The sequence below is a fragment of the Remersonia thermophila genome, chromosome 1 (genome assembly GCF_042764415.1).
Source record: "Remersonia thermophila strain ATCC 22073 chromosome 1, whole genome shotgun sequence".
Classification (NCBI taxonomy): domain Eukaryota; kingdom Fungi; phylum Ascomycota; class Sordariomycetes; order Sordariales; family Chaetomiaceae; genus Remersonia; species Remersonia thermophila.
In genome coordinates, this window is record NC_092217.1 from 4,485,888 (window position 1) to 4,513,882 (window position 27,995).

Here is a 27,995-nt window from a genome sequence, read left to right on the forward strand (position 1 = left end):
CTAAGCGCTGTCTTGCTCTGTCTCCTTCTCCTCCTTCTTCCTCGGACATGTACCGAGAGCGACAGACATCTCCCTACCCCTCCCCTTGCCCGCTACTATCTCCACCAGGCGGGGTGATTCTACAAGCAGACGCCGGCGCTAGTCTCCCGAAATGCGCCGTTGGGACTTCTAGAAAACCTCGCAGATGGCCTTCCACTCCCATGTGGGACGCCAGAACCGAGGCGGACACGGATTGGGAGAGACGCTTTTTGTCCTTCACGGTACAAGCACAACTTTCCATGACGTTGTTCCAGATCGTTTTGGGAAGCTTGGGTGATCGTGTGACTTGGGGCATGTCGCGGCTACTTCCGAAGCTCATCCGCCCTGCCGGTACAGCACGGTCCGGGGGGGAGGGGGCAGATACGATGCTAGTCGAGAGCCTCACCGCATTTATGTACACACCAACGCTCTCCCCCCATGGCTCTCGGCTAGCCCTCCCCCGATCTCCACGAGCGGCCAAGGCCGGGGGGACGATCCAAAATTAGACATCTTCAGCAAAGCGTGTGCCAGTCTGCCCTCTAGGGCGTTGGAGTTAGGGTCCAATGTGGACACCCAACACCACCGAGAAGCCCCAGCCTTGGCCTCTGGGCGTCCGTGACATTTCAAATGTCGTGACAGGACGCACAAGCTTGCTGGGCGAGGTGATTTCTCCAGCTGAGAAAAACAAAAGCCGCTGATCTGGAGAACAATACCGCAAGGATGAGAGAAAGACACCGCCACCTGCTCGCTACCACCGCTCGATTGGACAAGTCAGGAGAAGAAGAACAAAGACGGACACCAAGGCTGAAGGTGTCAGCATCGCCCACACCCCCCCTTTCTCCCCTTCCCCACCTATATCGCCACGATGGGAGACAGCAAAAAAGCAACACGGCACATGATTGCCCGTCCCAAGCCAACACCAACGCAGCATACCTACCTATAGCACACTGTACACTACGCAGTACATCAACTAATACCGTGCATGTATGTATGTAAGCCAGGTCGCCGACTCCAATCTCCAGCTCCCTCCTCAGCCCACCAGCCGATACGAGGCGCTGGGCGAACGCCAAGGACGCAAGGGCCGCAGCCTTGGGCGTTTCGCTGGCCTGGCGGTCTTGGGGGGAGACGAGGGAGGGAGGGCCGCCTAGGTGGCCGGCGACAAGGTGAAGGATCCCAGAGGCAACGTGCAGCCGCTGAGGGAGATCTAGCTATCGGAGGCTACCGTGTATGGTAAGGGTTCGTGAGAACCATGGGACGTGATGCAACGGCAGCAAACGCAAACTACCTATGGAGCCCCGAGGAGTAGACCCAAGGTCTGTTGTAGGGAGTGAACTAGTTCCTAGCGATGTTGGAAGATGGCTGCTGAGCAAAGATTCGGTACTTGACGTAGGGGATTCAGGGTTCGGGTCGGGAATCCGGGAGGTCTGGTCCCCAAACAACCCTGTTGTTCTTGCGCTATGTAGACCTTTCGCCAAGCCATGCCCGCCAAGACCTCCCCAACTCCCTGATATCCATCCGTTGGACTGGGGGACTGGGACCCGGCAGGAAGCCCAGTCCACGCCAAGGGCCTTCTCGTGCCAAGCACGCTTCACCGCCAAGCCCCATCCGGACCTGCGGCGATGGACTGGAAACCTGAATCAAGTCGGGCCCAGTCCCGGCTTTGAATTTTGTTATCGCAATCGGCTCCATCGGTCCCATCACCAACGTCCCGTCCAGCCCTTCGTCGCCGCCAACCACGCACCACAGCAGCTCCCCAAGCCCAATCCTGCTCGCTCGCTCAAGCACAGCCTCGACTCGTCTCACCCCGCCCACCGCACACACTCTCTCTTCCGCCTCTTGTACCCGCACAACACCATGGAGGGGTATGTCCCGCGTTCCCTCCAGCCCTCCCCTCAACCTCATCCCCTTCCTTCTGCCTCCCTGGCCACCGACTGACCCTTCTCCCCAGCCTCACCGCCGCCGAGTCTCGCGAGCTCGAGCAACGCCTGCAGAAGCGCCAGGTCAAGGAGTTCATGACCGTACGTCCCTCTCTTCCTCTCCCTCTCCCCCCGGGGAAGCCACCCGCAGGATTGAATTCCCCTCCCCTCCTAACCAACAACACCCAAACAGGTCTTTGGCAACCTCGTCGACAACTGCTTCGCCGCCTGCGTCGACGACTTTACGTCCCGCGCCCTCTCGGGCCGCGAGACGGGCTGCCTGAGCCGCTGCGTCACCAAGTCCATGGCCACCCAGACCCGGCTGGGCGAGCGCTTTGCCGAGCTCAACGCGGCCATGACGGCCGAGATGCAGAAGCGCTAAACTCGTCCGTCCATTCGTCCATTCATCCATCCATCCATCCGTCTATCCATTCATCAAATGAATTCTGCGCTGCCTCTTCTTCTCTTCTCGCCTGCTGTTTTGTTTGGTTTGGAGCAACCGGCAGGCTGCCTCCACCTGTGGCCACCACTTCTACCGCTTACGGGCGGATGGCAAGACGGAAAGGGAGGGGAATTCGTCATGAAACCGCTGTTCGGGTTCGTTCGGTTGTGTGACACCGAGGCGCGGGATGGAAGGGATGGAAACCAAGGAATGTATCATTGGCCTTCCCCGGAGGAGGACAAACTGGCTTGGCTTGGCTTCGAGAGGGATCTTAGCTCCGGGGGGGGGGGGGGGGGGAAACCACGCTGTACGATTACAAAAAAGCTCCGAGGGGTTCTTCACGCGGGATGGGTAAGGGATGGGACGGGCCGGATGTGGTTGGGAATTTCAATAGACGGACGGAGGAAGGGGGGGGGGGGGGGACTGTTTGGGGGGGAGGGTTGCCCAATATATCAAATCGACTTGTACAAAATACATTCATCACGTCTTCGCTCCTCACGTCTTCTTCCTCCTTACCCTTCGCATCGGCCATCGTTGGTGTGGTCGGCTCCCTCCCACGCGCACATCCACGTCAGGAGGTTGACGGTTCCTCCTCACAGAGCAAGGACTCTTCTGGCCTTAACCCCCCTTCTCCCATTCGCCGCTCATCGTAGGCGTATAGCACGCGAGAACACCGGCTCGGGTGGGACATTGCACCTGGACAAATCATGCCATCAGGTCAAGTCAAGGTGTCCAGGTGGGCGGGCTCTCGCAGACACGGCAGTTTCAACAGACAAATTTGACCATCATGATCTTGGGGGGTCGAAGCCATCACAGGGATACAAAATTACCAGGAAAAGCCAAACACCCTGCTTTCCCAACACCATCCATCCTCCACAATTCACAACCCACATCATCATCATCACCACCACCACCGCCGCCGCCACCGCTACAATCGCTACTCCAATCATTCCTCACCGCAAACACCCCCCCCTCTGTCCCCAACTTCCACGCCCCTGCCAATGGACCCGAGCAAACAGGGAGGGAGGGCTCATTCCGCCTCATCCGCCAACACGTCCCGGATCCCCTCCAACAGGCCCGCCGCCTTCTCCTCCAGCCGATTCTCGCATCCCCCCTCGGCTGCCCCCGCACCCGCCACGACCGGCTTCTGCGCGCGCCACTCCGCCTCCCTCGGCCCCAGCGGCAGCAGCCGCTCCCGCAGCACCTTGCGGCTCGCCAGCCAGAACTCGGCGTTCTCGAGCGCCGCCGCCGCGTCCCACCCGTGAACCTCGGGTATGTCGCGCGTGTTGTTGGCCCGCAGGGCCGCCAGCACCCGCGTGAGCAGCGCGAGAGAGTGCACCTCCGAGATGGCCACGAGCGAGACGAAGGGCTGCGCCGGCGCGCCCGCGGCGGCGGCGGTGCGCGTCATGCCGGGGCCTCGATGCGCTGGGCCGACGCGCGCACGAGGCCGGGGAACTGGTTGAGCACGAAGGCGACCTCGGGCGCGACCGTCGCCCCGAGGGCCCCCAGCACGTTGAGCAGCAGCGGCAGCACGCCCTTGGCCCAGATGGCGTAGCACCGCGCCGCGCCCGCGTTCTCCGAAAAGGGCCCGACGTTGGACCGGCGCATGAAGCCGGCCAGGTTGGCGCTCGTCAGGTGCCCCAGCACGCCGTCGCAGGCGATCTGCTCCGCCAGCGCGGGGAGCGCCGACAGCTCGAGCAGCAGCAGCAGCGCCAGCTCGCCGTACACGGGGTCGCCCTTGTCGGCGATCCGGTCGGCCCACGAGAAGAGCGCCGTCGCGACCTGCAGCACCTCGTGCGAGGACATGATGTTGAGTATCTCGACCTGGCATTGCTCGATCCCCGGCACGCTGAGGCAGGCCTGCAGGATGGCCGTGACGAGGGCGAGGTCCTCGGGGGTGGTGGGGGAGTCGGGTTCGTGGACGAGCGCGGCGAGGCTGCGCAGGGAGCGGCCGACGATGCGGTCGAGGGTGGTGAGGACGAGCTGGGTGACGGCCACCGGGCTTTCGGGCCCGGGCTTGGCGGCGGGTGCCGAGTTGCTCGAGTGCTTGGCCCCGCGGAGCGTGACGAACAGGATCTTGAGCAGGGTGCGGAAGTAGGGGGCCTGGGCTTTGCTCCAGGGCTTTTCGACGCCGTTGATGGTGGCGGTGACGAGAGAGAGAAGGGATGTGATGTCTCTGGGCAGCAGCGCGCTGTCGGCGAGCCGCTGGAGGAGCGTCAAGGCCAGGCTCGCCCGCGAGTGCGCGAGCATGACAAAGATGTTCTCGGGCGGCTGCGGCCGCTGGTTGGAATCCAGGCACTGCTCGGCCACTTGCAACATCTGCTTGGCGACCGTCTGGTTCTTGGGCAGCAGACAAACGCTAAGCTCGAGGAGCAGGTACTCCCAAGCGTGGAAGAGCGCCTACGGCGGTCAGAACATCTGCATCCCGGTCGTGCATTAGAAAAAAAGGAATCAAAACTTACCACTTCAGCCTCCACGAGCGACAGGTTCAAGTTGGCCGTCTCCATCTCGCGCCGGAATCCGTTGTGCTTGGACCCGGCCCAGCCGGCATCGTGGCCGAGCATGGCCTCGGCAATGTCCAGCGCATAGTAGTACTGGGGACCAAGATCGCGCGGGGCCAGCAGGGTTCTCTTGAAGTCGTCGACCGAGCACCCCGGGTATCGCTTGGCAAAGTTGCGGGCAAAGTTTGCGTGCAGCGACGAGTTGTAGTCCGCCACGGCCACGCCGGCCCGCAAAAAGTAGTCGAGGTCGTTCACCACCTGCTCGGCAAAGGGCTGCTCGCGGCGCATCTGCCTCAGGTGATACAGCTGCATGGCGAACGTCTCTGCGATGTAGGCAGCGACGCGCGCCTGGTAGCACGCCTCGGCCGGATCCGCCTTGGCCACGACGGCGGGGACCTTAAGCTCGCGCACGTAGGACCGCAGATCGTCCAGGAAGCCGCGGTCCTTCTGCATGGCGATGATGGTCCAGGGCCAGTAGTTCTGGGCCGACGTGAAGAAGTCGAGCACGGCGAGGCTCTCCTGGCTCGAGATGGCCTTGATGGAGCGCAGCTTGGCGATGGCCGTCGACAGGACGGAGCCGGCGGTGAGCTGGGAGATCTTGATGTCGCCCTTGAGGGCCTCGCGCGGCGTCTTGCCCGTGAGCAGGCAGTTGGCCATCCACTGCTGGCGGTTCCGCAGGATGGTGGAGAAGAACTTCCACGTGCTCACCACCTCGGGTATCCTGTCGAAGGGCTTGTCGAGCTGGGACGCGATCTGGATGAAGGAGCGCGAAAGCTGCGGCCCCAGGTAGCCGAGGAGCGACGGAGGCTCGCCGCTGCTCTTGCCGGCGGTCTCGACGAGCGTGCTGAGGAGCGAGATGACGGGGATGCGGAAGGAGTGCTTGACGGCCGGCAGCCGCGCGATGACGGCGGCCGACTTGAAGAGCTGCGTTTGGACGACGCTGCAGTCCTGGTTCAAAAAGTCGGCGACGCGCAGGAGCGTGGTGGCGAAGGTGAGCGCCGAGGTGAGCCGCTCCGACACGATGCGGGTCCGGCGGTGATAGAGGGTCGAGTCGGGGAGCTGGATGGCTGCCAGCAGGGTGGCCAGGAGGGGCTGGAAGCGCAGGGGGCTCGATGACGCGGACAGGAAGCTCTCGATGACATGGCCGGCCGCGGGCAGGAGCGGGCCCGTCAGGCTCTTGGGCGCGTCCGTCGAGCCCACGCTGTGCGTGGAGGCGACGAGCCTCTGCAGGATGTCGACGATGTCGCGCATGAGGACGCTGCGGTCGAGCTCGGACGGGAACCTCCAGGTGGTCGAGCTCTCAAACACGTCGATCACGGTCTGGGCGATGGAGAGCGACACGCGCGAGACGATCTTGTCGGAAGCACCCACCCACGGGTTCTCGTCGCCCCTGCGCCCGCCGTTCGCCGCCGCCGCCGTCCGCCGCTGCACGCTGCTGGTCACGGCGCTGTCGACGAGGGCCGAGAACAGCTTCACGGCGGCCAAAAGCAGGTCGAACCTCTCGGCAAACACATCCAGGGTGGCCGTGATGCGCGACAGGCGGCCGGAGCGGGTGTCGCCGCTGATGAGGGGCGTTCGGGCCATGTAGGCCCAAACGCGGCCCGGGCGAATGGGCAGCACGGCGTACAGGAACTGAACGCACGAGGTCAAGAGGGCGATCTTGGGGCCGTCCAGGTTCGCAAGCTCCTCCTCGATGACGATGTCGAGCGTGTCGCAGACGATGCTGATGATGTCGCGGCCCGGCGAGAGCAGGCGGCCGATCTCGGCCAGGATGCTCTCGCCGGCGTCGGGGTCTGCCTTGGACGACTTGAGCGCCTCGACGCGTACCACCGTCGACAGGAGCGAGATGGTCTCGACCAGCTCGTCCGGTCCCAGGAGGCCCAGGCCGGTGTCGAAGGTGTCCGGCGCGAGATGGACCTCGAGGCGCTTTCCGAGGACGGCGAGGGCGGAATGCTCAAACTCGAGCTTGGCGATCCGGCCGGCGTCGGTGACGAAGCGGCCATAGGTGCCGGCCGGGATGGTGCACCTCTCCTCGGGCTGGAAGCGGCGGTTGGACTTGGCGGTCGTGTCGAACAGGTCGATGTCCCGCGTAAGGCGGAACGAGTTTGTGTTGTCCTCCTCGAACACCAGCTCGTAGGACCGGTCCCACCGGGGGTCCCAGTCGACGGTGAGGCTCGGCGTCTTGACCAGCAAGGACGTGATGGTCTCGGAGGTTTCCCTGTCCGAGATCAATGCGGCCGACAAGATGCGGCAGAGGGAGGCGAAGGGGAGGAACTCGTAGGGGAAGCGGTTCTGCGACTGCGAGGTGTAGGCGAGGTTGAGGGCGTCGTCGGTCAGCATGCGGGCGTGGAGGTCCAGCACGGACCGGCTGGAGGGAGGCTCGGGCGACAGGTCCCAGAACTGGGCGCCGCCGGCCAGGAGGGCGAGGAGGCAGGCCAGGGGTTCCGCCTGGTAGCCCACGTAGTGGGCGCTGCGCTTCAGGAGGTCTTGGAAGACGAGGCGGGCGCGGGCGCCAAGGACCGGACGGAACGCCGACGCCTGGCCAGCGCCCAGGCACACGGCCATCTCGGTCATCACGTCGTAGACCTGGCCGCGGGACGTGGCGACGCGAGCCATGGCCTCGGCGGGCTCGATGTTCCTCTCGAGCTGCTGGGAGACGAGGAAGACGTCGTAGGACGAGGCCTCGATGGAGACGATGCTGCCTGCCGAGTTTCTCCGCTGGCGGCCGGAGGGCTCGTACTCGAGCTCGAAGCCGGCCTGGGCCCGCTGGTTCTGCAGCAGGTCGCGGCGCTCGGCGCGCTCCTGGTAGCCCAGGTGCATCTGGTGGACGATGAGCGACCAGGCGAAGACGACGGGCAGCGACGTGACCAGGCCGGCGGCGGCGGCAGCGGCAATGGTGGTGTGGATCTGGTTGAGGGCGTCGGAAGAGGCGAGGTAAGGGTCCTCGGTGTCGAGGAGGTCGACGTCCTGATCCAGGTACAGCAAGGCCCGGTCGATGTTGAGCAGCTTCAGCGAGATGACGGCGACCAGGCTGCGCAGCGGCATGACGAGCTCGGCGATGGGATCGTAGGCGCCGCCGACGGACTCGAAGAACTCGCTCGTGTCCATGAGGCCGAACCACTGGGTCACGAGCGCGGGAGGCGCAAAGATGGAGGCGCCGAGGTCCAGGATCTGGAAGATGAGCGACATGGCGTGGACCGCCTCGGCGGCGGCGGTCCTGACCCAGTCCACCTCGAGCTGCTCCGTCACCACGTCCGGGGTCAGGGACTCGGGGAGCATCTGGGTGCGGCGGAAGCAGTCCTCCAGGGTGCGCATGTACGTCGGGGCGAGGGCGTCGAGCAGGGTGGTGTCGGGCACGTCCGCGCTGTCGTCGAAGGAAAAGGCGTCGCGGAGTATGTCGGCGCGCAGCTGCTTCAGGCCGACGGGGGAGCCGGACAGGCGCGAGTGCAGCAGGAAAGCGAGCAGGGCGTCGGCGACGGCGACGAAGGACCGACGCTCGCTGAGGTAGGTGGCCAGCAGGCGCTGGCGGCGGCAGGCCTCGGTCTCGAACTCTGCCCAGATGGACTCGGCGTCGACGGCGGAGGCCACGCTGACCAGAGCCAGGACGGCCGAAGCCTGGGCATCGCCGACGCCAGCCGCCTCCTGGATGTTGGCGACGTCCTGGGTGGACATGGGCCCCGTGAGGTGGCTATGAGCGCGCGACTGAAACTCGATGAGGACGACACGCAGGGCGGCGACCTCGCTGACGTTGAGCGCCTTGCTGAGCCATAACGCATCCTTTTTGATGGTGTCGAGGTCGTAGGGGTCGCTGGGGGAGGGGACGACGTTGATGGCGCCCGTCTTGGTCTCAAAGTCTAGCTTGGACTGGCTCGTGGGAGGCTCGAAGACCTTGGTCGGGTCCCGAAGGAGCTGGTGAACGTAGGCATCGCGGAGGAAGGCCGAGACGGCGGCGCTGGCGAGGCGGTCGTGTGCGATATCGTTGAGGGAGGAGGCGACTATCCTCCACGAGCTGCGAAAGGGAAGGGAGGGGGAGAAAGCAGGGTCAGCAGTCGGTCACCGACTCTTGCAAGGTAAACAAACAACCAGCAAGGCCACCTACAGGATGATCTTGTCGCTGTTCAGGCACTGATCCAGCGGCGGAAAATAGGTTCTATCAGTCACGGTAGCCATTGGCGATGGTCTCCATCCGGGCCAGGCGTGGCCGGGGCTGGAGTCGTCGTCTAAGCGGCAATCTGCGAGCGTTGTTGTGGGTGGACGAGGATAGCAACCCGAGCCCGACGCCTGGAAACTTTTTGGAGAGGTTGAGGTTTTGATTGGGATTGATGGACGCGCTGCGACGCGGGTGTCTTGGCCAAAGTTGCAGCGCTGGACGCAGTGCAGCTCCGCCTGCAAGGCCCCCGGGGCAGAAGGCCCAAGGTTGCCCAGGCCAGCACCCAACAGGGCAGCGGAAAGGCGCAGGACCCGCTTTTTGCCTTGTGTTGCCGGGCCGCCTTGGCACAGGCTCAGCTCAGCCGGGTCAGGCCGGGTCTGTCGGTCGGTCTTATCGATAACTACAAGAGACATCCAGACGTTATCTTATCGCTTACTGCGTAGTTGGTTATCTCTGGACAACGGAATCCCAAGCCCCCAGTGCATTTCGTGGATTCATTCATTCATCCGTTCCCCCTGGTCTTGGCCCGTTCCCTGGATCTTTGTTCATCCCCTCCATCCCCTCCATCTCTCCATTCCCTTCCCCATTCCCCTCCCCCTCTCGGGCGGTACTGCGCCAGCGATCCGCCCCCCGTTTGCTTTGCTCGCTGCGGGGACGCCACTCGGGACCCTCCGGCTCTGGCACCTCACTGGCAGGCTCGCTGTCGCTGGCGCTGGCGCTGACGCTGGCGCTGGCGCTGGCTCCCGTCGCCGGTTTGCATGTCGGATCGGGTCCTTTGCCCTCCGCTGACTTGTCGCCGCCAACCCTCCACCGGCTTACTATGCGATCCCTGCAGAGGGTCCGTTGCGCTCCGTCTGCAGCTTATGATTCAGAATCGTTCACTCGCCGATTATTATGCCTTGGTGACCCTCGACGAGATATCTATCTTACACCGTCCCGTCGAGGTCCGGCCCCCATGCGAGCGTGACTCATTGAAGTGATTTAAGACCGAGGAGGCATCCGGGCCCCTTCATTGCGCAACAAAATTGGAAACGTGGAATCTTGGGTTTTGTTTTCTTTGTGCAAAGCCTCCGCCCATTCACCTCAACCATCATCCCCTGGGAAATTTTACCACCACCTGCCATCTCTTACACCACACACAGTACTTTAGTCTCAACCAACTCCGAAGTCGGGGTGGTTTCATAAGACAAAACAAAGAAAAGCATCCTCACCACCACCACCACCACCACCACCACCACCACCACCACCATCACAGCCACAGCCAACAATCTCATCCCCATCCCCATCGTCGTCATCGTCGTTGTGGCAGCTTTGGTTTCGGTCAACGCCGCCCCTACGCACACACCACCCGGCCGTCAACATGCCTGCCGCAGTGGACATCGTCGACCACTCGCCGCACGATGCCGAGCCCTCGCCCCTGATCCCGACCGCCTCCAACCTCATCCTCATCGACAACTATGACTCGTTCACCTGGAACGTCTACCAGTATCTGGTGCTCGAGGGTGCCAATGTGACCGTGTTCCGCAACGACAAGATCACGCTCGAGGAGCTCATCGCAAAGAACCCCACCCAGCTCGTCATCAGCCCCGGGCCCGGCCACCCCAACACCGACTCGGGCATCAGCCGCCAGGCCATCAAGCACTTTGCCGGCAAGATCCCCATCTTTGGCGTGTGCATGGGCCAGCAGTGCATCTTTGACGTCTACGGCGGCGATGTGTGCTTCGCCGGCGAGATCCTGCACGGCAAGACGTCGCCCCTGGCGCATGACGGCAAGGGCGTCTACGACGGCTTGGCCCAGGGCCTGCCCGTCACCCGCTACCACTCGCTGGCCGGCACCCACGTCACCCTGCCCGAGTGCCTCGAGGTCACCTCGTGGATCGCCAACGAGGACGGCTCCAAGGGCATCATCATGGGCGTGCGCCACAAGGAGTACACCATCGAGGGCGTCCAGTTCCACCCGGAGAGCATCCTCTCGGCCGAAGGCCGCCGCATGCTCCGCAACTTCTTGGAATTGCAGGGCGGCACCTGGGCCGAGAACGAGCGCCTTCAGAAGGAAGCCGGGGCGCACAAGAACGCCGCCGCCCCGGCCTTGACCAACGGCGCCAAGAGCAGCGGCAGCAGCAACATCCTGCAAAAGATCTACGCCCACCGCCGGGCCGCCGTCGCCGCACAGAAGCAGATCCCCTCGCAGCGCCCCTCGGACCTCCAGGCCGCCTACGACCTGCACCTCGCCCCGCCCCAGATCTCCCTCGTCGACCGCCTGCGTCGCTCGCCCTTCGACGTGGCCTTGCTCGCCGAGATCAAGCGCGCCTCGCCCTCCAAGGGCGTCTTTGCCCTCGACATCGACGCCCCTTCCCAGGCCCGCAAGTACGCGCTGGCCGGCGCCAGCGTCATCTCGGTGCTCACCGAGCCGGAATGGTTCAAGGGCAGCATCGAAGACCTTCGGGCCGTCCGCCAGGCCCTCAACGGCATGCCCAACCGCCCGGCCGTCCTCCGCAAGGAGTTCGTCTTTGACGAGTACCAGATCCTCGAGGCCCGCCTCGCCGGCGCCGACACGGTGCTTCTGATCGTCAAGATGCTCGAGCCCGAGCTGCTCGAGCGCCTCTACAAGTACTCGCTCTCGCTGGGCATGGAGCCGCTCGTCGAGGTCCAGAACGCCGCCGAGATGGAGATCGCCCTCCGCCTCGGCGCCAAGGTCATCGGCGTCAACAACCGGAACCTCGAAAACTTCGAGGTCGACCTCGGCACCACCGGCCGCCTCCGCAGCATGGTGCCCAGCGACACCTTCCTCTGCGCCCTGAGCGGCATCAACTCCCACCAGGACGTCCTCGACTGCAAGCGCGACGGCGTCTCGGGCATCCTCGTCGGCGAGGCCATCATGCGCGCCGCCGATCCCACCACCTTCATCCGCGAGCTGTGCGCCGGCCCGGGCGCCGCCGCCGCCGCTCCGTCCGCCGCCAAGCCCCTCCTCGTCAAGATCTGCGGCACCCGCTCCGCCGAGGCCGCCGCCGAGGCCGTCCGCGCCGGCGCGGACCTCGTCGGCATGATCCTCGTCCCCGGCACCCGCCGCTGCGTCTCGCACGAGACCGCCCTGGCCATCTCGGCCGCCGTCCACGGCAGCAAGAGCAAGCCGGCGCCCGCCGCGCCCGGCGAAGCCTCCCCCGCGGCAGCCGATTTCTTTGCGCACTCGGCCGAGCTCGTCCGCAAGCGGGGGCCCCTCCTCGTCGGCGTCTTCATGAACCAGCCGCTTTCCGAGGTCCTCGAGAAGCAGCGCCTCTACGACCTCGACATCGTCCAGCTGCACGGCGACGAGCCGGCCGAGTGGGCCCGCTTGATCCCCGTGCCCGTCGTGCGCAAGTTCAAGCCGGGACAGCCCGGGCTGGGCGTCAGGGGGTATCACGCCCTGCCGCTGCTTGATTCGGGCGCCGGGTGCGGCAAGCGGCTGGACGCGGACGCGGTGAGGAGGGAGCTGGAGACGGATCCGCACCTCCAGGTGCTGTTGGCGGGAGGGTTGGAGCCGGAGAACGTGAAGGAGTCGGTGGAGGCGCTGGGTGAGCTGGCGGGGAGGGTGGTCGGCGTCGATGTGAGCAGCGGGGTAGAGGCGAATGGGGAACAGAGCTTGGAGAGGATTCGGGAGTTTGTGAAGGCTGCCAAGGCGATTCGGTAGGGGGGTGGTGAGGTGGATGGGACACCGAGGTTGAGCTTTCTGCGGTAGATACCATCAGGTATAAACATGTGGGCTTCACTGCTGTCTTTTATCTGTTGATTATTTAGAATGGATCGAGAAGGCTTGCGTGGGTGTCTGTTATCGAGATGGGCCTCGGAGCTTGGGTCTTTCATTGATCCTATGAGGGCGTACCTAACATGCCTCGTCGTTGTAGACAGGCCGGCTGCTTGGATATCTCCCGATCTGCGGGTTTCATGTTTCTTCGAGGCGGTTGTTTCGATCCGCTTCATGCTCCGTGATTCATCACCATCGTTACCTTGGACGAGACGCCTCTCATAGACTAGATCCTCCCATACCCTCATGCCATACAGATGATTCCGTTTCCAACCTGTTTTCTACGTCCAGAAACGCTTCTTCCTACCCGCTCACTCTTCAGCCATGGCCACAAGACCGGACTCCTGCCCGTATTCCCTACTCTAAACCACCGTCGTCTTCCTACGTCTTTGATCCTTGAACATTCTTTCGGGCACCCTCGGCTCTGTTTCTTCTAATCCTCGGCCCTGTTTCTATCGTCCGTTCTTCACTCTGCTACTTTGGCCGTTCTCTCAGGGTTCCAAATTCGCCTTGCTTCAGCCCTCCAGTTCCAACTCCAACTTTCCTCTGGACACCCCCATTCACTCGCCATTCCACCTAGTCACGGACGGTGGACATCCCACGGACAACCTGACCGCCCCGTATACGCCACACCCTGCCAGGTTGGAGGACAACGATTCTGCCGTCCAGAAGCCTTGATGACGGCAGCCTCGTCCTTCATTCAGAGTTATCTCTTCCGGCCTTGCGCCATCTACGCAGCCGACGAAGCTCTCTCCCGCATGTTCCAGCATACACTCGCCCTCCCCGCCCCCCTCCCCACCGTCTAGCTCACATCCTCGGGCTTTGTCTACGTCCATTCCAACCTTCTTTCTACCAAGGCCAAGCAGCAGCCCCAAGATGGCCTCCCTGCGCACGAGCAGAGCCAAACCCAAGCCCATCTTTCGGCACCTCGTCATCGCCGGCGTCGGCGACCTCAACAACCGCCAAGGAGGCACCGAGCAGTGGACGGACGCGAACATTGCCAGGTGGGTGGCGTTGAGGGGCGGGCTGTTTGTGAGGCCTCGCGGGGGTGGGGGGGTCGCTGGCTCTTCCTCGGGCCACAAGGGCGAGGGGAAGACGGGGAAGACGGGGAAGACGGGGAAGGGCGGTGGAATCGGGGAGGACGTGACGCATGTCGTTTGTTCCAAGGAGGAGCTTCGGAGGATGGGAAGGTTGGGTGAGCTTGCCATACACATCCTCTCTGAGCAAATCGGCGTTCTGCTGACCGTCAGTAGTCACAGAGGCGCTGAAACGCAGATCCATCGAGATCGTAACGCTAGACTGGCTCGAGGACTCGATGTTCCGAGACAAGAGGCTGCCCACCGAGCTGTACTCGCACCGCCGGGCCTTGGAGCGAGAGCGCCAAAAGGAACGGATGCGACTGCGGTACGAAAAGGGCATAGAAAGGGGCGTGAAGGAGGTCAATCCGAGTAAGCCTTTTGCTTCGAGTGGGCAATTTTTGACGTCAGGGGAGCGAGCGTTGACCAACCTTAGATCTCTACCATCTTTATCGTGACGACACCTTCTTTCAGTACGAGGTGACAATCACTCGCGACGATGAGACGCTGGGGATCCCCGGGGAGCGCTACGTTCTGTCTGTAAGTGCCCTGTGTTCCATCGCGGCTGTCCCAGCCAGGGGGTTCGTGACGACCTCCCACCGGTCCATCCCAACACGCCAGGGAAGCATATCCTCTCTATTTCCATGAGAATGAACCAACAACCGTCGCCTCTCAAGAAACTCACCTACCTTGCGTCCAGATCTGGGAATCCAACAACCCCAGCCCTCACATGTATTGGTTCGTGGCCAAGTTCTACAAGAAGAAGGGCGACCCGCAGCCCAAGATTCACCGGCCGAGCATCGCCGCGGGCATGCTGTGCCGCGAGCTTGCCCTCTTCGAGTCCTTCTTCCATCTCAAGACGGGCATCCCGTGGATGCAGCGCCTCGTCAAGGCGGGGACCACGCCGAGGAGCTACTTCCAGTACCGGCCGCCGGTAAGCATCCCGATCCTCCGAGGAGGACATGGCATCGTCCGCTCAACGCCCCAGCTGCGTGCGTCGTGCTGACGACGCACCGTGAACATCAAAAGGCCGGCGGCAAGCCGGTCGGCTACGTGCCGCCGGAGTTCATGCCCGCGGGGTCTCCGGACCCCTCGGTTCAGCTCGCCATCGCGGCCGCCTCTGCCGCGACCGCACACGCCACGCATGCCGCGGCAGGAATCGCCTCCGCTGCCGGCGTGCAGCATGTCTCGAACGACGCTCTCGGCGAGGATGGCCCCAACGAGCCCGATCGCCCCGATGAGGACGCCGCCCCCCAAGCCCGCCGATGATCACCCCAGACCGAGGGCACGCTTTTGCTTCAGAATAGCATTCCATTGGCTGCTTCGGCATTCCTATTTCTCGATGCGTTTCCAAGGGGTTGCACCGCCCGGAGAGGGGGGGGGAGGAGGTAGAGACTGCATTGATAAGCACCGAGGAACACATGCTCGTCTTCTCATGGTTGGCGCTGGGGTTTGCTTGGCTCATGGGAGCAAGAAGGAGGATGGACGGACACTCGGAGGCAGGACTTCAAGCTGGGGGTTTCTGGTGACGGATGCACCTATGGCTCTCGCCCTCACGACGCACAAGACATACCCATTGCTCTTCAGCAGCGATACCCGCCACCATAACATCTTGTTTTTTGTCTTTTTAGCGGAGCGTATAGTTATCAAACAGCCTCTAAAGAGCCAGACCGATCCATGCCATGCAAACCAAACGCCGAGCTCGGATTTTCCCCTTGCGGAACCCTAGATGCAAATCCAAAGCAGAAGAACCCGGCAATCCTCACCGTTTGCTTCGTTATGCAGCCCAAAGCCATGATCGTAAGCACAAACAAAAAAACTCCACCCAAGACGCTTTCTCTTTCCCGTCGACCCTCAAAACCTCAGCTTGGGCAGCACAAACACCACCAGCACCAGCACCACCATGAGCCCGTACACCATCGCGTACAGCTTCATCCTCCCCAGCCACCCCTCCTCCTCCGCCATGCGCTGCAGCGCCCCCATCCGCCTCGAGACCACGCTCATCTGCTCGCCCGTGCGCTCCATGCCGCGGCCGGCGCGCTCGACGAGCGCGCGGTCCTCGTCGAGCGAGGCGCTGAAGGCGTGGGACGAGGCCTTGAGCTCGGCGGCGAGCTTGAGGATGGACTCGGAGAGGGCGTCCTGCTCGACGCGCTGGTGGTCGAGGATGGCTTCGGTGGTGGAGACGGCGGCGGCGGCGGCGGCGGTGGAGGAGGCGGAGGACTTGGTGACGGCGCGGGAGCCGAAGAGGGAGGTTGCGGTGGTGGTGGCGGAGGCGGCTGGGGGGGTCGGGGTGGGTGTTGCTGCCGCAGAGGTGGCGGGAGCCGTGGCGGCGGTGGTGGAGGAGGACGAGGGGGGGGAGGATGGTTGGTGAGGTTGGCGGGAGCGGAGGGTTTGGGAAGTGGTGGTTTGCGGGGCAGAGGCTTGCTGCTCTGGAGGTTGCGGTTGCGGTTGCGGTTGCGGTTGGGGCGTCGGCTGCGTGGAGGGATGTTGCTCCTCCGGGCGAGACCGCGATGGTAGCTCCAGCGGATCGGGACCGCACTCTGATGAGTCGCCCCCTTGCTGCGACTCGTGTACTTCTTGCGGCGGCGTGTCGGGCGACCGAGCCGACGAGTCCAGGCTCGCGCTCGGGGTGGCTATGATGTCGGCCAGGATGTCTTCGCCGTCGGATGTGTCCTCGTCGCCATCGCCGCCGCTTGCATCTCCCGAAACCACCGCAGCGGCAGCGGCAAACTCGGCCAAATCGTTCAGGCGTTCGGATAGCTGGTCGAGCAGGTCCCGTTTCCGCAGGAGGTCGGCCTGGAGGTCCTGTCGCCGAGGGACCTTGATGGACGAGGCATCTTGCTCAAGCTTGGCGAGGAGGGTGCGCGCATAGCTGATATTCTGCTACACGTTAGCATCAAGACCATCGTATGCAAGACAGGAGGACAAAAAACCCACAGCATGGGCCTTCTCCCGCTCGAACTCGCTCTTCCGGAGTCGAGCTTCGCGCTCGGCATCGGCGTGGAGAATGGTGCGCTGCAGGCGGCTCAGCAGCAGCGACAGGTCCGCAAGAGGGTCGCCTCCCCGAGGGGCGGACGATATGGCCGCTCCGTGTAGTACCCGGGCCATGCTGGATTGTGGATTGTGGATTGTGGATTGTGGGTTGGTTGGTTGGGACGTAGGGGAGTGGACGGGGAGGCGCCGTGCTTCTGGTTGTTTGGTTCCTGGTTGTAACTAGTTAGTTTGTTCGTTGGGACACTGTCGTAGCACTTGACATGTGTCTGCAGTTGACATCCCGAGCGCACCAATCAACCCTAACCCTTGTTTCTTATTGACGTCAGGACTTATATTAGTACATAGTATTACTATACGGATACTATACACTTCCTCCACCAGCTCCCCAGCTCCCAACCGACCTCTGTCGCAGCAGCTGCCCCGTGTCCCTGCACATGGCCTGATGTTTTGGAAAAGGGGCAAGGAAGCGCGGCACCAATTCCCCGAACCCATCCGATCCCAAACAATGAAAATCAGAGCATGGGTGTTTCACAACGGCCGACGGCGACTCTGCCGATCCAGGTGTCGCTGTCTACTATGTGACGAGGACAAGGGTTAGGGTCCAGAGAGAGAACGATAAGCCTTGGAAGTTCTGTGCAACACACCAAATCGGGAACTTGAGATACGGTGAGCAGGTGAAACAGCAAGAGGCTGCCCTACAAAGAGAGGGGGACGACGGGAGACGGCTAGAAGCTGGTCCGTTTTGACATTGCCCTCTGGCTAAAATCTCGTGTTGTGTTTATTCTGTTTCCCGACCGTCGGCCATCGTCCTCATCGCCCATGGCTGCTTGACCTGGTGGCTTTCTTCTCACCTTGATACAAAGTTTCTTTTGAACACGGCCCAACACGAACAGACACACAAACAAAAACACGTACGCAACCTTGTACAAACAAACCACATCCAAGTCGCCATGAGGTCGCCAGCGTTAGGAGCGCTGAGGGGCGCCCGGGGCAGTGCCCTGAAGGCGCCATTTCCAGCGCAGAGGCGTTCTCTGAGCTTGTTGCACACGACCAGCCAGCATGTCACAGCAGCAAGGTCAACACGGCGACTCACCGCCTCCGCGGCGAGCGTTGGGCTCTCACGGAGCCAGCCTTACTCGTCCCCGGCACAGAGGGAGGTCAAGGACGAGACGGGGAAGCCGTATCTGGAGCAGCCGCAGCAACAAGACGACCATGGAGAGCGGAAGTGGTCCACCCCTCTGGCCAAGCAGCTGGCCGAGGCCATCGAGGTACGTCTCCGCCCCGCGACCTAGGCGCGGAAGCGCTCGCTCACGGCCCTCCAGACGACGGGGCCCATCCCCTTGGCGAGCTACATGCGCATGTGCCTGACGGCCGACATTGGCGGCTACTACACGGGCGCCCTCGGCGAAGGCCGCGACCCGTTCGGCCGCACCGGCGACTTTGTGACCTCGCCCGAGATCTCGCAGGTCTTTGGCGAGCTGTGCGCCATCTGGTTCGTCGCCGAGTGGATGGCCCAGGGCCGCAAGACGCGCGGCGTCGAGCTGATCGAGGTCGGCCCGGGCCGCGGAACTCTGATGGACGACATGCTACGGGTAAGAGGTCCCAGCGGAAGCCCTCCATGAGGCCCCAGGCCGGACGCTCACGCCCGCTCTCCCTCCAGACCATCCACCGGTTCCCCGCCATGGCGAAAAGCATCGACGCCGTCTACATGGTGGAGGCTAGCCCCGACCTGCGGGTCGTCCAAAAGAACCTGCTCTGCGGCGAGGACGCCCCGATCACCGAGTCCAAAGCCGGCTACCACAGCGTGTGCAAGCACGGCGGCGTGCCCATCGTTTGGACCGAGACCATCAGGTCCATCCCCATCGGTGCGTGCTCCACGGACATTCCCCCGCCTCTGCGAGGCTCCTCCTCCTCCCCGGCCGGTAGCCGCTGACCGACCTGGGGAACTCCGAGTTACCTCCCCGTCTTCAGGCCCCGAAAAGACCCCCTTCATCATGGCGCACGAGTTCTTCGACGCGCTCCCCATCCACGCCTTCCAGCTCGTCTCGGTCCCCGCCACCCAATCCCTCCCCCGCGCCCCCGACGACAACTCGTCCCCGTCCACCAAGACGTCCCACCCGACCCTGCAGTGGCGCGAGTTCGTCGTCACGCCGACCCCGCCCGGCTCGACGCACGACTCCCTCAACACGCCGCCGACCCAATCGCGCCTGTCCCCGCCGCCCGACTTCCAGCTCACCCTCTCCCCGGGCCCGACGCGCCACTCCCTCCACCTGCCCGACCTCTCCCCGCGGTACCGGGCCCTCAAATCCGCCGTCGGCGCCGGCGCCCTGCTCGAGGTGTGCCCGGACCTCGCCCTCTACGCGGCCGACTTCGCCGCCCGCATCGGCGGCTCGGCCGCGCGGCCCAAGCCGACCCCCTCGGGCGCCGCGCTCATCCTCGACTACGGCCCCGGCGACGGCTCCGTCCCCGCCAACTCGCTGCGCGGGATCCGAGCCCACCGCCGGGTGAGCCCCTTCTCGGAGCCCGGGCTGACGGACCTGTCGGCCGACGTCGACTTTGCCGCGCTGGCCGAGGCGGCGACGCGCGCGAGCGAGGGCGTCGAGGTGCACGGCCCCGTGCGCCAGGCCGACTTCCTCGAGGCCATGGGGATCCGGGAGCGGGTCGACATGGTGCTGCGCGGCGGCCGGCTGACGCCCGAGCAGGAAACGGTGGTCCGGGGGGCGTGGGAACGGCTGGTGGATCGGGGCCCCGGAGGCATGGGCAAGGTGTACAAGGCGCTGGCGATCCTGCCCGAGAACGAGGGGAGGAGGAGACCGGTCGGGTTCGGAGGGGATTTGGTGGATGGCTAAGGGAGGAAAAGGAACAAAAAAAGAAGGAAATGGGTTGAGTAGGAATTCGCCCTGGTTTTTTTTCCCTCTATTTTCTTGTGCTGGTTCCGGGGATAAGGCCTTTTTTTTCTCATCATTAGAGCATATGGCACGCGGCAAACGGTGCGATATTAGTTACTATTCCACTCGGTGCTTTCCCAGCGTCAAGGTCCCTACGAGGTCTATATACCAAGCTTGGCCTTTTCAACCATGAGAAGGGCCGGGCGGTTTTGAAGTATATAGCCCGAAAGAGGCCTTTTCCTAACAGTACCAGTCGAGACGTCCGCTGGGTTTTTCTTTTGCTACAATCTAACAACACGTCACCCACCGGTCGACACCCATCCACGCCTCTCAATGTATATCGTAGCAGGAATGCTCCCAACCAAAATAACCCGATGCAGGCTGTTGTTGAACAAAGCCGAGAAACCAGAGGAGGAAACAAAAACACGACTGAACCCTCTCCAAACCGCCCCAAGCAAAGAAAAAGAAGAAAAAAAAAAAGAAAAAAAAACGCCAGCGTCCCATCCGCTCCCTGTCACCCTTCGCAAGTTAGGTATGTAGTACAGTACACATCCGGGGCATTGTTCTTGTCTGGTACATCATCTAGTCCCTTGAGCTTCCTTTCGACCCGATCTCTCTTCTCTCCCTTTCTCTCTCGCAGCGCTTCTCGCCGAGAGCAAAAAGAAAACCCGTCTTCACTTCCCCGTTGGCAATGCAAACCTAATCTGTCAAGATAAGCCTGTACGCTCCCGCCCCAAAGCAGCGGGCAGAACGGACCGGCTCGCTTCTCCTCTTTCTCAGTTCTTCTTCCCCTTCACCAACCCCGACTCCTCTTCGCTGCTGTCCCCCTCATCGTCGTCGTCCTCGTCGTCGTCATCGTCCTCATCGCTGTCGTCGTCCGAGAACTTGTCCCCGTCCTCGCCCACGGCAAAGACCGTCTCGCCGTCCAGCGAGCTTCTCGAGTTCCTAGCCGCCACCGTCGCTCCCACTGTCGCCCCCACGGCCGCTCCGGCCGCCGCGCCGGCCGCCGCCGAAGTCCCCGCTGCCGCTGCGGTGGTTGTTCCCAACCCCGAGCGCGGCGTTGGCTGCGAGAAGGGCGGCTGCTGCCTTGACTGGCCTTGCGCCGGAGGTTTTCCGGCCCCCTCGACGCGCGCCTCCTCGTCGCTGTCCGACTCGTCCGGGTTGCCGATGTCCAGGTTGGCAATCTCAAAGGTGCCGTCGTCGTCCTGGGCGATCTCGTCGCTCATGGCGAAGCGGCGGTTGTTGGCGGTGGGACGCCAGACGTAGGCGATGAAGGCGACGTCGGCAAAGTAGACGAGGTTGAGCCAGCCGTCGAGGACGAACCAGCGCGTCTTCCAGTGGAAGGGGACGTAGTCCGGGTCGGTGGCCGAGGCGAAGGAGAAGGAGTTGAAGAAGAAGAAGCCAAAGATGACAATGATGGAGATGAGGATGCACCACCACAGCTTGCGGTACATGGCCTCCTTGACGTGCTGCTTGCGCTCACGCAGGTCCTTGAGGGTAAAGCCGAGCGAGTTGAGGGTCCACACGTAGAAGGTGGTCAGGGTGGCGGCGAGCGGGAGGACGATGAGCAGGACAAAGGGACCCGCCGTGTCCGGGTTCACGACAAGACTCGTGATGGCGTAGACGATGCCGAAGACGAAGTGGGCGATGGCCAGCCAGCGAACGTAGATCATGGTGCGGCCGAGCGTGGGCTTGACCACGCCGTAGCCCATGCACACGATCAGCAGCAGGAAGAAGGAGAAGGAGTTGCGGGCCGCGTTGAGGATGGCCACCACCACCATGAGCACCTGCGCGCCGACGTTGGAGCCGTGGCGGTTGAGGTAATCTGGCCAAGGGGTAAGCTCGGTGGCCGCGTTGGAATCGACACGGCAAGGACGAGAGGATTACGCACCATAGAAGCCCCACGTCATGAGCATCTCGATGACGAGGAAGATGAGAATGGCCGTGATGTAGTTTTGGACCGCCACTGCGGAACGCGAGGGAGTCAGCTAAGAGAGAGAGAGAGAGAGAGAGAGAGAGAGAGAGAGAGAGAGAGAGCACGCCCGTGTGCGGCAGGATGGGGAGGCCACGGGAGTCACCCACAGATGTCGGAGCGATGCTGGAAGTACAAGAACAGCCAGAACGCCAGGACCAGGGCATAGGCGATGGTGATGCCTCCGTAAAACGGCAGCTTCGGGATTTGGGTGGCGGGCAGCTCGCCATAGGCGTTGCGGAACTCGACGATGGCCTCGTACTCCTCGGCGCCAAACCTCTCGGTGACGACGCAAAAGTAGCCCGTTTTGGTGATGGGGTACTTGATCGGGGCCGAGTCTTTGAGGTGGACGGCCTTGGTGAAGATGACGTTGATGGACTTTTCCGAAGCTTCGGGGGCGACCAGGAAGCGGCCAATGTCGGTTTCGTTGCAGTAGCCGGCCTGGACGTACTCGGGCTGGCAGATGTCGGCTTCGTCGTCGCCGTCGGGAAGCACGTTGAGGAAGGACTGGTCCTTCCAGTCGAAGATGAGCAGGCTCACGATGGGGTCTTTGCCCTTGTCCTTGCCCACGTCGGTGAACTTGACGCCGATGTAGGGGTCGACAGGGCCGCCCCAGGCGCTCTTGCTGTACATGCCTATGGCGCACGGTCAGAACGGGGGCGTGGGAAGGATCGTGACGACGGCGAGGCTGCTGGACTCACCGGTACATCGTTGGTTGTCATTCCGGTCCTGTTCTGGGGTCAGCCGGCGACGAGCATGGGGGGGAGGGCCGGGAAGGCCGGGAAGGCCGGGAAGGCTGGGAAGGCTTGGGGGGATGCGCCGGACTCACCAGCTTGATTTCCAACGCCGCTGCCGTCCACGGGGACAGCAGCAAGGCGAGGAGCGTACACCCCCAGCGCCTCATGTTGGTGTGCGTGCGCGAGGTTGGTCCGTCGAGAGTCCGCAGCGAGGCTGGTGCGCCCTGGCTCGGTCGGGCGTTGACGACGATGGTTCGAGCGACGGCGGCAGGGTTGGCCGGGAGTGCGAGCTAGGATGGAGAGGCCGGTAAATGGGGCATCCGACGCTCTCGGGTGAGCTCTTCAGCAGAGCGGGGGGACGGGAGGGTTGGTAGGGCGCAGAGAGACGGCGATATCAGAATGGCATATCGGGGTAGTAAGGATGAAGCGGATATGGACTGCGCAAGCTTTCACGTCGCAGCTCCAGGTGATGGTTGTCTGGACATCTGAAGTTACGAAACCTCCCAACCGTGGCGGGAACGGGAACTAGGACAGGGGTGAGACCCACCAGCGGCCGCGTCCAATCAGACCCTGCGCGGCGCTAGAGGGCCCCCACTTTTCGCCCAGCTGCTGACGTCGTGTCAAGGGAAACTTCAGGACCTGACCGACGGGAGCCTGCGATAAGATAAGAAGAGGCCGTTGAGGAAGTGCCGTCTCCAATTGTCTTTTGTTTTTTTTTTCTTCGGATCTTCTTCCACCATCCCCTCCGCCCCTTGTCCTTGAACCACACCCCATTCCGAGCTTTCTCCCATTGACCGCAGCCATGGGAAAGTGGACGGACAAGCTCTACATCACCCATTCCGAGTGGTCGTCGTCCGACGCCTACGGCGCCAGCGTCGGCGCCAACGCCGGGTCGCGGGCGAGGCGCGACGCCGCCCTCCACGCCAGCTTCAAGCGCCTGCCCTTCAACTTCTGCGCCGCCAGCCTCCAGCCCTTCAAGAACCCCGTCTGCACCCCCGATGGCACCATCTTTGACGTCGAGGTCATCTCGGCCTGGCTCGAGAAGCACGGCACCAACCCCGTCAACGGCGAGCCGCTCTCGGCCAAGGACCTGATCCGCCTCCGCTTTGCCCGCAACGCCGACGCCGACGCCGCCGCCTCGTCCGACAAGGTCGCCGACGGCAAGGGCGACTTTATCGATCCCGTCACCTTCAAGGTCTTCACCGACAACACCCACATCGTCGCCGTGCGCCACGGCACCTACGCCAACGTCTTTGCCTGGGACACGGTCGAGCGCATGAACATCAAGGCCAAGATGTGGCGCGACCTGGTCGACGACGCCGAGTTCACCCGCAAGGACATCATCACCCTCCAAGACCCCCAAAACGCCGCCGGCCGCGATCTCAGCCGGTTCAAGTACCTGCAGGACGGCCTCGACGCCCTGCCCACCAAGGAGCAGGCCGAGCAGCGCGCTCAGGGCAACATCAACGTCGACGCCCTCGGCCGCCTCGGCGACAAGGTGCTCCGGGCCAAAGAAGCCGTCGAGCGCGCCCGCCAGGCCCGCCAGTCCGGCGGCGACGTCAACCGCACCGCCAAATCCCTCGCCAACGCCGCCTCGAACGCCACCCCGTCCGCCCGCGCCCCGGCCATCTCCGAGAAGAAGCTCCCCGAAAACGCCTCCATCTACACCACCGGCGCCGCCGCCGCCTCCTTCACCTCGACCGGCCTGACCCCCTCCACCACCGCCGCCCGCGCCCTCCTCACCGACGAAGAGCTCATGCTCCGCCCCAAGCGCGTCAAGCACAAGGGCTACGCGCGCATCGACACCAACCTCGGACCCCTGACCCTGGAGCTCCACACCGAAACCGCCCCCAAGGCCGTGTGGAACTTTTTGCGGCTCTCCCAAAAGGGCTACTACCGCAACGTCGGCTTCCACCGGCTCATCCGCAACTTCATGATCCAGGGCGGCGACCCCACAGGCACGGGCCGCGGCGGGCAGAGCATCTGGGGCAAGCCCTTTGCCGACGAGCTCGAGGGCCCCCACCTCCACGACGCCCGCGGCGTCGTGAGCATGGCCAACAAGGGCAAGAACACCAACTCGTCCCAGTTCTTCATCACCTTCCGCCCGGCCAAGCACCTCGACCGCAAGCACACCGTCTTTGGCCGCCTCGTCGAGGACGCCTCCTTCAAGACGCTCGACGCCATGGAGGCCGTCCCCGTCGCCGACGGCGACGCGTCGAACCGCCCGCTCAGCGAGATTGTGATCCGCGACGTGGCCGTGCTCATCGACCCGTTCGACGAGTTTCTCAAGGAGAAGAAGACGAGGGAGGAGGAGGAGAGGCGCAAGGACGAGAAGCGCGGCCGGGGGGAGGACGAGGACGAGATGACTACGTGGACGGGCAAGAGGATACGGCCGGGCGGGAGCGGCGGCGGCGGCGGCGGCGGCGGCAGCGGCGGCGTGGGTAAGTATTTGAAGAGCGCGCTCGCGGCCGCGTCGGCGAAGGAGCAGGAGGAGGGTGGCGGCAGCGGGGATGCGGGGGCGAAGGCGGATGGAGGAGAGGGAGGGGCGGCGGTGGTGGACGTGTGGGAAGGGCCGGCGAAGAAAAAGGTCAGGACGGGAGGCGGGTTTGGCAATTTCGATTCGTGGTGATGGAATGCGATGAGGGGATGCTGGCGACGCTGTCGATCATGAACGCGAGGGAGGAAAGGAGCAGGAAAAGATACCTACCTACCTACCACCTACCTACCTACCTACCTACTTACCTAGGTACAATCTCTGTCCAAACGGCGGTCATCTTTTGGGTGGTTGGCGCTTGAGCATTGCACGGCGTTGGGCGGGGGTCAGGGTTATTGGAGAGGGGCGTTTTGGAAATTGTTGATTTCAAGTCTTGAATAGTCATGACGCTGCTACGAGTCGCAGCTTTTCTTCGCAAAATATATACCCCATGAAAAAAAAAAAAAAAAAAAAAAAAGATATACCGTCCGTCCCCAAAGTAGAACAGAAGCCAAAGGCCCAACTCACCCACCCTGCTATGTACGTTCCTCCCATCACGTTTGATTCAGGCATTGGTATCATGAAAAAAGTGTACCTTCCTCTTTCCTTTCCTTTCCTTTCCCATTCCTTTTTTTTGTTCTGCAACATCCCTTGCGTAGAGAAAGGCAAGGAAAAAGAAAGCCGTCCTCGAGCCTTTCACACCCAGACCAAATCCTGGTACAACCCCGTCCTCCCCGCCCCCTCGGGCGGCGTTATCGACATCAACCCCAACCCGTAATCCCCCGCCATGACCTGCGGCATCGCGCACGTCACCGGCGAGCCGGCCGCCACGTCCAAACCCAACCACCCGGCCCCCAGCCCTGAGGGGGAGGACCCCTCCAGCTCGGACGGCTCCACGACCACGGGAACCACCAGCGCGTCCGGCCCCGTCACCACCGCCGCGCCGACCATCGCGTCCTCGGCCCTGTCCGCCTCGGCCAGCGCCTGCTCCTCGAGCAGGTTCGCCACGGCCTCGGCCTGGCGAATCCCCGACTCGAGGTACAGCGTGCGCAGCCGGCCGATGAGGTAGGCGCGCATGTCGGCCGAGCAGGCGGTGGACATGCCGGCCACGAAGAGCGGCCAGACGAGCGCGCGGGGGGCCGAGGCGAGGAGCATGTACCGCTCGGCCTCGTCCTCGGCGACGCATCCCGCCGCAGAGGAAGACGAGCAACGGGCGCCCGTCATGTCAAAGAGGGTCAGCCCGCCGTCGTGATCGAGATGGTAAGGATGGCTCTGCGGCTGGGGATTCGGGAAGCGGGCGCGCGGGGTCGAGATGGGGCTGCAGCCAAAGGCGGAGCCGGTGGCGTCGGAGGTGCGGGAGGCCGGGGAGGTGGGCGGGGAAGGGGTGACGAGGATCTCGACGGTGGCGATGGGCGGGGCGTTGTCGTCGTCGCTGAAGCCGATGGTGCCGTCGTCTGGGTTCATCAGGCCGAGCTGCTGGGGCACGCTGGCGGTGATGTCGCGGACGAAGTAGCGCATCTTCCTCCGGGTCTTGCGGTAGAGGTCGACGTAGCGGGCGGGGTCGAGGGCCGGGGCGAAGCCGGCGAGGTCGCGGGAGATCTCGGAGAGGACGGTCTCGAGGAGGAGGAGGCGCGTGGTGAGGATGTGGTTCCACACGTTGGCGTGGTAGAGGGACGTGTAGTGGTGGCAGAAGCCGTCAAAGACGGCCGGGTGGTGCTGCTTCAGGCGGAACACGCGATGCTTCCACGAGGACGGCAGGCTGTTCGTCAGGTCCTCAAACTCGCGGTCGAGGGCGAGAAGCCTCTCGATGGTGGCCTCCGGGTCGGTCAGCAGCCCCCGGTTCCTCTCGGACCGGAGCTGCAGCGCCTTCCACATGAGCGGCATCAGCTCGCGGCTTGGGTGGCGAGGCTCGGCGGTCCGGGGCATCTGGTGCCACAGCGCGATCAGGTCCTCGCGCATGGGCTCGTTTCGCTGGGCGCAGCTGACGACGTATCGCTGGCACAGCATCGAAAACATCCTCCGGCCGGCCCGCGTCCGGAACTGGGCGGGGCCGCGCATCACGGCGAGCCCCGCCGCGCCGTTGACGTGCCTCTGAAACGCCTCGACCGACGAGGCGTGCTCCGTGTTCTCGGACAGCATCTCGAAGAGACCGAGGATGAGAACCGACAGCATGGTGGTGTCCTTTTCGGCCTCGGCGGGGTTTTGCAGCGCGGACTGGGTCAGCCGGAGCGCGGTGCCGTACGACTTCCTCGCGGCATCCATGAGCTTCGCGGACCGGGTGGTGCTCGCCATGCCCATCAACCCGACGGCCGTGATGCTGGCGAGGACCGAGTCGATCTGGGCGTCCCGTTGCGACGACGAAGCCTGCCACACCTCGCGCAAGAAATCAAACTTGAGATGAGGCACCATCTCGGCGACCGTGACGAACCGCGAGAAGAACCAGGCGACGCCGCGCTCCTGGCAGGACGGCGTCAGGTCGTACTGCTGGGCGATCGGCGGGGTCACGGGCCAGCAGCCGGAATCTGCTGAGAGGAGCATGCTATCGCCGTCCGGGTCGGCCTTGATCGTGGCCGGGCTGCTCGTGGCGGGCGTCGGGGGCGCCGCGCATGATGACGGCCGCGGCCGCGGCCGGGGCTCGGGCGTGACCGAGAGCCGACCCTCCGAGGCCGATGGCGTAGATGGCGGCGAGAGGCGCTTGGCCGAGCTGGCCTTTTTCCGGGCGCGCTCCTTGGCCTTCTTGATGACGTGGGAGCTCTCATCGCGGAACATGAGATCCACGAGATTTCGGTACCCTGGGCATTTCTGATGCCTCTTCTCGCACTGCCCACATCCTGGTTCCTTCTGATCGCACTTTGGGCGTGTTAGCTTCTTCTCGCCATTCTACCAGCAAGGCTGATCCGTCCAAGACTTGGGTTATCGATGTTGATGTCAAAGCAGCGGCGGCGGCGTGCAATGCATGCAAACGGAAAGCCCAACTTACGCGAATCTTGCGCTCCCGACAATTGGAGCAACCTTTACTCGGCTTTCCGCAGTACACCATGGTGATG

The 27,995-nt window shown here is 63.4% G+C and overlaps 9 protein-coding genes across 9 annotated transcripts; 5 read left to right on the forward strand and 4 right to left on the reverse strand.

Moving 5' to 3' along the window:
- Nucleotides 1-1,872: 1,872 nt before the first annotated feature.
- Nucleotides 1,873-2,316, forward strand: VTJ83DRAFT_1248 (uncharacterized protein; the record flags this gene model as incomplete). Its single annotated transcript, XM_071007386.1, has 3 exons — nucleotides 1,873-1,880; nucleotides 1,967-2,036; nucleotides 2,128-2,316. 3 exons carry the CDS (start codon nucleotides 1,873-1,875, stop codon nucleotides 2,314-2,316), a joined length of 267 nt encoding a protein of 88 aa, XP_070870601.1.
- A 1,464-nt stretch (nucleotides 2,317-3,780) lies between these two features.
- Nucleotides 3,781-9,047, reverse strand: VTJ83DRAFT_1249 (uncharacterized protein; the record flags this gene model as incomplete). The annotated part of the gene is made up of 3 exons (XM_071007387.1): nucleotides 3,781-4,776; nucleotides 4,839-8,886; nucleotides 8,977-9,047. 3 exons carry the CDS (start codon nucleotides 9,045-9,047, stop codon nucleotides 3,781-3,783), a joined length of 5,115 nt encoding a protein of 1,704 aa, XP_070870602.1.
- A 1,340-nt stretch (nucleotides 9,048-10,387) lies between these two features.
- Nucleotides 10,388-12,694, forward strand: VTJ83DRAFT_1250 (uncharacterized protein; the record flags this gene model as incomplete). The annotated part of the gene is made up of 1 exon (XM_071007389.1): nucleotides 10,388-12,694. One exon carries the CDS (start codon nucleotides 10,388-10,390, stop codon nucleotides 12,692-12,694), a length of 2,307 nt encoding a protein of 768 aa, XP_070870603.1.
- A 990-nt stretch (nucleotides 12,695-13,684) lies between these two features.
- Nucleotides 13,685-15,153, forward strand: VTJ83DRAFT_1251 (uncharacterized protein; the record flags this gene model as incomplete). Its single annotated transcript, XM_071007390.1, has 5 exons — nucleotides 13,685-13,812; nucleotides 14,084-14,256; nucleotides 14,321-14,424; nucleotides 14,585-14,818; nucleotides 14,914-15,153. The coding sequence occupies 5 exons, from the start codon at nucleotides 13,685-13,687 to the stop codon at nucleotides 15,151-15,153; spliced, it is 879 nt and encodes a 292-aa protein (XP_070870604.1).
- Nucleotides 15,154-15,738: 585 nt separating this feature from the next.
- On the reverse strand, nucleotides 15,739-16,992 carry VTJ83DRAFT_1252 (uncharacterized protein; the record flags this gene model as incomplete). Its single annotated transcript, XM_071007391.1, has 2 exons — nucleotides 15,739-16,764; nucleotides 16,822-16,992. The coding sequence occupies 2 exons, from the start codon at nucleotides 16,990-16,992 to the stop codon at nucleotides 15,739-15,741; spliced, it is 1,197 nt and encodes a 398-aa protein (XP_070870605.1).
- An 836-nt stretch (nucleotides 16,993-17,828) lies between these two features.
- Nucleotides 17,829-19,727, forward strand: VTJ83DRAFT_1253 (uncharacterized protein; the record flags this gene model as incomplete). Its single annotated transcript, XM_071007392.1, has 4 exons — nucleotides 17,829-18,146; nucleotides 18,201-18,470; nucleotides 18,539-18,743; nucleotides 18,850-19,727. 4 exons carry the CDS (start codon nucleotides 17,829-17,831, stop codon nucleotides 19,725-19,727), a joined length of 1,671 nt encoding a protein of 556 aa, XP_070870606.1.
- Nucleotides 19,728-20,542: 815 nt separating this feature from the next.
- Nucleotides 20,543-22,642, reverse strand: VTJ83DRAFT_1254 (uncharacterized protein; the record flags this gene model as incomplete). The annotated part of the gene is made up of 5 exons (XM_071007393.1): nucleotides 20,543-21,591; nucleotides 21,658-21,732; nucleotides 21,849-22,373; nucleotides 22,440-22,467; nucleotides 22,568-22,642. 5 exons carry the CDS (start codon nucleotides 22,640-22,642, stop codon nucleotides 20,543-20,545), a joined length of 1,752 nt encoding a protein of 583 aa, XP_070870607.1.
- Nucleotides 22,643-23,277: 635 nt separating this feature from the next.
- Nucleotides 23,278-25,104, forward strand: VTJ83DRAFT_1255 (uncharacterized protein; the record flags this gene model as incomplete). Its single annotated transcript, XM_071007394.1, has 1 exon — nucleotides 23,278-25,104. The coding sequence occupies one exon, from the start codon at nucleotides 23,278-23,280 to the stop codon at nucleotides 25,102-25,104; it is 1,827 nt and encodes a 608-aa protein (XP_070870608.1).
- Nucleotides 25,105-25,644: 540 nt separating this feature from the next.
- On the reverse strand, nucleotides 25,645-27,988 carry VTJ83DRAFT_1256 (uncharacterized protein; the record flags this gene model as incomplete). The annotated part of the gene is made up of 2 exons (XM_071007395.1): nucleotides 25,645-27,798; nucleotides 27,929-27,988. The coding sequence occupies 2 exons, from the start codon at nucleotides 27,986-27,988 to the stop codon at nucleotides 25,645-25,647; spliced, it is 2,214 nt and encodes a 737-aa protein (XP_070870609.1).
- Nucleotides 27,989-27,995: the final 7 nt, after the last annotated feature.